This window comes from Charadrius vociferus, unplaced genomic scaffold (assembly GCF_000708025.1).
Source record: "Charadrius vociferus isolate BGI_N301 unplaced genomic scaffold, ASM70802v2 scaffold613, whole genome shotgun sequence".
NCBI classification, from domain to species: domain Eukaryota; kingdom Metazoa; phylum Chordata; class Aves; order Charadriiformes; family Charadriidae; genus Charadrius; species Charadrius vociferus.
This window is the reverse complement of record NW_009647757.1, coordinates 196355-203113: the sequence shown is the minus strand read 5'-3', so window position 1 is coordinate 203113 and position 6759 is coordinate 196355. Positions and strand designations below refer to the sequence as shown.

At 53.0% G+C, this 6759-nt stretch overlaps 1 protein-coding gene across 1 annotated transcript; it reads left to right on the top strand.

Moving 5' to 3' along the window:
- The first annotated feature begins 2625 nt into the window (after positions 1-2625).
- Positions 2626-6425, top strand: PIGV (phosphatidylinositol glycan anchor biosynthesis, class V). The gene is made up of 3 exons (XM_009882183.1): positions 2626-2712; positions 4137-5294; positions 6117-6425. The coding sequence occupies exons 1-3, from the start codon at positions 2626-2628 to the stop codon at positions 6423-6425; spliced, it is 1554 nt and encodes a 517-aa protein (XP_009880485.1).
- Positions 6426-6759: the final 334 nt, after the last annotated feature.

Genomic DNA, 6759 nt, shown 5'->3' with positions numbered 1-6759 from the left:
CGTTGCGCTGGGACTCGGACGTGGACCCCGGCAGCTCCCGCGTCGGCTCGGCGGGTCCGTCATCTCAAGCCGGTGGAGCGGTCAGGTTGTGCTTTGAGCCAGGTTTCGTTCACACAAAAGGTGCGAGGGGTGAAAACGACCCCGTTTCCACTGGGACGTGGGCGAAACCACACCGGGGCTGCAGCCACCGGACCAGTGGCTGAAACTGGGCGGGAGTGAAAGCGGCTGCGAGGCCGCGCGCTCCCAGGCCCATGGAAACAGCGCTAGGCGAAGGGGATTGCCAAAATTCCATCTTACTTCTTTGGCATCCTGGTTAGAACAGGTTTTTAAATAAGTCTGGAGAATCTCCTGAGTCTTAACAGCAGGTTGGAGAAGTACCAAGAGGTGCCCAAACCGCTCTCGAAGCATTCCCGGCATGCAGACTTGGAGCAGGTTTCCCAGTGAGAATCCTGTGCCCCAGCCGGGAGCTGGTTGCCGGGCTTTGTGGCGAGTACCTGCTGCCACCGGGTGGTCATCGGTCCCCACTGCAGCTGTGCAGACCTTCCCGAATTCCTATTTTCATTTACATGCTTCTATTTCGTTCACATTCGCGTCATTTTTTTAGCGCAGTTTCCAGAGTGAGCAAAACGCGATTCGTATCTGAGAGCAAAGGGAAACGCAGAATGTGGCGAGAAAGACATCTTTAAGATCTGTTAAGTCTTTGCATCTTTTTCTACTGAAATATTTTTAACCTGCTTGTGCCTTCTCGTGTCCTTTTTCCGTGTGTGCAGGTGCTCTTTCACGTAGCGCTTTTCAGGGTAGAGAGATTCCAGCTCTGACGCCGTGTTCTCTACCAGAGTGGCGGCTGTGGGCTGCAGCTTTTTGTAGACTTCGCCGCTTTCCGTTACAAGGTGTGCTGCGTCGTGACAGGAACGGGCTTTTTAAAGCTGTTTGCTTTGAGCCTTCTTGGCACGTTCACGCGAGGCTTTTTCTCTGCTTTTTAAAAAAATATTTAAAGCACTGGGACAATTTTTGCCGCTGTGCTTGAGTAGGATTTGCAGCTGTGAATGCGCTTTAATAGAATTTACAGCTGGGCTGAAGTATCCCCTCTCTTAAAATAACATTGCAGCTTTGTGATTCAGGAGAACGTGCCTCCCACTAGTTGCTTTGTCTGTAGCTGTGAATGCTCTGGAGCAAGAGGAGAATATGAGCAAACCCAAAACTTTTGTATGCGGCTAAATAGGAAGCATAATCCTGTGGTTGGGGACTGGAACTATGAATGAGCATATTTGGATCTTGCTTTTTGCTGTGCTGATGACTTGCTTTCTGCTCTCTCGCGTGGTTTTTAACCTGCCACGTTTTTTTTCTCCGTCAGTAAAACGGGAATAGGAAAACCTCAGCGTGTTTTTAGATCATTAAGTGATCGGTTTGGGGATCTTTGTGTTTTGTGAGGCGCTGGATCAGAAAGTTGGCAGGTGGGAAACGGCGCAGGATGTGGTGTCTCTGGAACCTAGCGAGTGCTGTGGGTCTTCTGTTTCTCAAACTGAAAAGCAGTTGGTGGCTGGGGAACCGACGGAAGAAATGTGTTATCTTAAAAAGCTGCATAACCGATACTGCCTGCCTTTCGTGGCTCTGGGCCAGGAGCTTTCATAGCTGGTCCCAGAATGGCAATCCAGAATATACAGCAAGGAAAGCAGTGAGACGCCACAAAGCGGTTTAAATCTCACAGGTGAGGTTTGCAGGGAAGAGGTGGACGATGAGCCACCTTAGCGTATGCAGTTTGCTTGACAAGCAGAGCTGCCCTTGCTCCGGAGACCAGGACCCCTGCCAAAATCTTGGAAAACTGCAGGTGGTGAGGAGGGAGTGGTGCCAGTGTGACATCCTGGAGATGCCTTCTCTGATGAGTGGAAGGGGTGAGGGGAAGCCTGCGTACCTGAGAAGGCACCGTAGCCTTGCTCTGATGGATCTTGCAGGGTCGGTGCCATGGAGGCAGCCCGGAGTAAAGCTGGTCTCGGCTTCCCAGGGACAAACGCGGGGCAGAGAGCAGGAGAGAGGAGAGAGCGTGTCTGGCAGCGCCTGGGCGGCTGCGAGCCCCGGTCAGCAAACTGCTTACATGGATGTTACGCTCAGAGTCCACATTTTAATTCTGTCTGTGTTCCAAAAAAAAAAAAAAAAGTTTAAATTCCATTCAGCACATTGGAACTTGAATGTGTGTGTAGATGCTTGGCGGAGCCGCTGGTGTTTCTGCTGAGGCAGCCGCTGAGGAGGCCGGTGAGCCCGTCTGCTTCTGGTATTTACACTGGCCCAGTAAGAAGTGGGCTGAGAGTGAATGTTATAACCTCTCTCCCTCTGCATCCTGGCCAAGATTAAGAAGTCAGCAAATTTTTTTTCTTTAATAGGAACAATATCAAAGAGGTCTTCTGTGTCATCTCCCAGATCCATGATCTCTTTCATAGGTGACTTCTCATTCGTAGAGATTTGCAGCCCTTTTGAAGTGCCTGATAAAGGCACATAATTTACAAACATGGCTGAAGTCGGAAATACCTTTCTGTGTCTGTCCTCTCTGTTTATCAATTCAGGTTTCCAATACTGGAGGGAGAATTTCACGGGCATCAGTGACCGACTGAGGCAACTTTTGAGCTCAGGATGGAGCTGGTGAGCAGGCAAGACCCCCACCTCCGAGAGGTCGTGTGGTTTGCAGTGTGCTGCAGAGCCCTGACACTTCTGCTGCAGGCAAGTCTCCTGTTCCTCAACCAAAGATGCTCTGACATCTGTTGTTTGCTGCTCCAAGGCTTCTCTCTTCGGTCCTGCCCTGTCCACCCTGAGCTAGCTGGTTCTGCTTGGGTGGGAAGTCATCTTCTCCTTTGGAGAACCAACAGACCAGCTGCATCCAGGGAGGCAGGTTGCTGTTAAGTGAAATTGAATAAATTTCCTTGTAACTTTGTGTGTTTTCACGCTGCTGTTGCAAGAGGCCAGCTTTGGCAGCATGAGAGGCTTGAAGTCTCTGTTTATCCACAGAAGAGGAACGATAATCTCCTCCTGCACGTTCCTCCCGAGTCTCATTTCCAGAGATGTCCTTCTCTGAGCACGGGGCGAGCTTGGTTGCTCACTCCATCCTACCTGCACGTACCGAAACAGCCAGCAAAGAGCCCAGCTGTAGCTGTGGCCCTCCTGAAACAAAATCAGCCCAAGAAAGCTCTTTGTCAGCAGACCACCAGCCAGCTGGCACATTGCGGTGGCCCCGGTCACCACTGGGTAGGGCTGAGTGGAACCATCAGCTGAGATGAAAGACTCTGTGTTACGAATGCCAGAGGCCTGGTTAGACCAGATGTGTGCTTCATGGTAAAACAGCGGCTTTGTACATCTCTTAGCCCCAATTTGTTCAGTGTGGCCTTTTCTCTTTTCTCTGCCAACGCTGACTTTATTGCAGGGGACTCATCCCGATCTACAAGCTATACAACTTACCATCTGAGTTTTTTGCGTTTTTTTTTAAACATATTGTAATTTGGAATTATGTTATAATGTGTTAAGTTGCATACCTCCTATCTCAGGAGCTCTCTGGGTTTTTGTCTTTCCTTTTAAAACGTGGTCAGCACCACAAGCTCCTGGAGAGAGAGATCTGTGCGTTCTGCTTGCTTATCTCTAGAAAGCGAATGAACCCCTTATTTTGTGTGTTGAGTTGCAGAAGTGATGGAGTGATCTAGAGATGAGAGGGGGCCTGGGAATCGGCCGCTGTCTTCTGCGTCAGTTTGCCCTGGGAAAATGTTTTTCTCTCGTTCTGTTGCTTTTCCCTTGTACATCAGCTGGGACAGTAATGCCAAACTGAGTAGAACAGGAGGATCGCCAGTGCTGCAGCGGTACCTGACGTGAGCGTATGCAGTTAGATGTGCCTGAGCACCCTTTCCCCATCCAATTCCGTGGGGATTCATGCTGGATATGTTCCAGAGCTTTATTCGGTTCAGGTGTAAATACCCCAAAAGGCCACGTTTGCACCTTTTCACAGTCTTGCAGGTGTCCCTGCTGCAAAGCCCCTCAGCCTGGCTGCTGTGCTGCTCTTGTCCCCTTCTTTGAAACGCGGGAGTCCTCCTCCTCCTTGGTGCTTTCGGTAGGGTACAAGAAGATCTCTGCTGGACTTCAATCCTCTCTTCTTTTTCCAGGCTCTGTTTAACCTCCTGATCCCAGATCACGCTGCAGACGCCTTCTCCCCCCCTCGCCTGTCCGAGCCTGGCCCGTGGGACCTGCTCTTGGAGCGGCTGCTGGGAGGCCTCTCGCGCTGGGATGCGGAGCACTTCCTCTTCATCGCCGAGCGTGGTTACCTCTACGAGCACAACTGTGCCTTCTTCCCGCTGTACCCCCTGAGCGTGCGTGCCGTAGCCGAGGGTGCTCTGTGGCCCTTGCAGCCGCTGCTGCGTTTGCGGAGCCGCCTCCTGCTTTCAGCCGTCCTCCTTAATTCTCTCTTTTCCGTCCTGGCAGCCGCTGCCCTGTATAAGCTGGGCTGCGTCGTGCTGCGGTGTCGCAGGGTGGCTTTCCTTGCTGCCGTTCTCTTTTCTCTCGGCCCCGCCAACGTATTTATGGCAGCTGCTTACTCAGAAAGCATGTTTGCCTGCCTGGCGTTCAGTGCCATGTGGCAACTGGAGAAGGGGCAGAGCTGGCTCAGTGGCCTGCTCTTCTTCCTTGCTTCTGGCGTGCGTGCCAACGGGCTTATTAATGCCGGTTTCTTTCTCTACTCCCGCGGTAAATGCTTTGCCCTCCAGCTCCAGGGGGGTTCGGGGTCGGTAAGGAAGCTCCCTCCGTTGTGGAAGCAACTCCTCAGCGTGGCATCTTCGGTGGTTCCGATGTGTGCTGGGATTTTTCTGCCTTTTGCTTTATTTCAGTATTATGCCTACGTGATGTTCTGTGGTCCCGGCACCGGCCTGGAGCGGGCTGTTCCCCAGCCGCTGCTGCAGCTGGCTCTGGACAAGGGCTATCGTCTGGCGGCCACGAATGGGGGTAATCCCCCTTGGTGCTCCCAGCGATTCCCTGTGGTCTATTCCTATATTCAAGACACTTACTGGAATGTGGGCTTTCTAAGGTATTTTGAGCTCAGACAGATACCAAATTTCTTGCTTGCTTTGCCTGTCACACTGCTGGGCGTGTGGGCTGCCTGGACCTACATCACGGCGAACCCCCGGCACTGCCTAACTCTTGGTCTAGAGAGAAGAAAGAGTGAAGAGGAGGGTAAACCGAGAGCTGGATTTTGCTGCCACGCCGTCTTCGTGTATGTGGTCCATGCCACGGTCCTGCTGGCGTTCGGATTCTTCTGCATGCACGTGCAGGTAGGACATCCGTAGCAACACAAAGGAGTGATTTCTTAAGGGCAATGCGGCGTGGTGGCTGAGGCAGTGACAGTCACCACCCGAAGCTGTCCCAGCTGCAGGGCAGCACAGGGCAACGCAAACCGAAAGCTTTGCCTTTCCTCTTTCGGAGCTACTTCCACAGAGAGTTTCCAAAGCCAGTTCGTTCCTCTACCCTGCCGGAGAGTTCCCAAAGGAAGCTTGCCAGGTGCTCAGTGTGATGGGGACACCAGGATGGGGATCAAAGGGTGTTAGGTGGCATTTGACGCGTGCTTAAGGCCAGGCTTGCCAAGCTCAGCGGGTCGGCTGTCGGAGGACAAGGATACTGGGTCATTATCGTGTTGGGCCAAGCTTAATGGGTGGCAACGAAAAGATCCAGAGCCTGTCACCGGTCCCTAGAAAGTGATTGCAGGTCTATTTAGGACACAGCTGGTGGCACTAAAAGTTGGGGGTTCCAGTGAGAAAACACTTGAAGAGCAAAATTCAAATCTCCCCTGAAGCTGCTGCCCCTGGCCAGCTCCTGAGCTGGATGGTGACGAGGATTTCGGTGAGATGGTGTCAATTAGTTTGTCCAAAACCCGGAGACCGCTTGTCTGCTTACACAAACATCTTAATGAATAAAGCAGGTTGAGCCGAGAGGTGTTTTATTTCAATGGGAGAAGTCCTAGCGCCGCGGACTGGGGCCGTGTTTTGGTCCCCTTTCTCAGCAGTCGGCCTGAGGCTCCGTCCGTGCCTCGGGATGGGGGTTGGTCACAGCCGCAGACCTGCAGTTCGTGTGATTTTTGCTTTGCCTGTTGTCTTCAGGTGCTGACCCGGTTCCTTGGCTCCTCCTCTCCCGTCCTGTACTGGTTCTCCGCTCACCTGCTTCAAGAACACGAACCTTTGCTCTGGAGCGAAGGGACTGATAATCGGACTGCGACACCTCCCTGCGAGAAATCTCTTCTGGGTAAAACTCCTGGTTCCTGCGGGGAAGGGACCCCCGAGAACCCCCTTGTGAGGCTGCTGACGAGCTGTAGGTTGATCGCCCCCCTCAGCAAATGCATTCTCGGATTTTTCCTGTCCTACTGGCTGCTGGGACTCGTTCTGCACTGCAACTTCTTGCCGTGGACGTAGCCAGCGGGTCTGTCGGTGCAAACGGGTCGCGGGGCAGAAGCGCTGGTCAGAACCGAAACTCATTTTTGCTATAAACCCCGATGTGTGTGTGAGGATGCTGTTGTCTGGGTTCCGACGGCGTTACTCCTCCGTTCTTCCTCACGTACGGAGCTGGTGCTGCCCAGACGGGTCCGGGACGGGCACGTTCCCTTTGCTGTCCCACTGCAGCATCCTGCCCTTCTCTGCTGTCATCACTGACGGCCAAAATTCCCGTTAACTGCCGGGGGTGGGGGATGCCTCCCGGTTCCTATGGGATGCACGGCCACCGAGCCAGTGTTTGCCACAAGGGTCCCTG

Excerpts from the sequence above, each read along its gene's own strand:
- PIGV (XM_009882183.1), top strand. The coding sequence starts at position 2,626 with ATGGAGCTGGTGAGCAGGCAAGACCCCCACCTCCGAGAGGTCGTGTGG. Across the intron at positions 2,713-4,136 it reads CCCTGACACTTCTGCTGCAG|GCTCTGTTTAACCTCCTGAT; the intron begins GCAAGTCTCCTG and ends TTCTTTTTCCAG. Across the intron at positions 5,295-6,116 it reads TCTTCTGCATGCACGTGCAG|GTGCTGACCCGGTTCCTTGG; the intron begins GTAGGACATCCG and ends TGTTGTCTTCAG.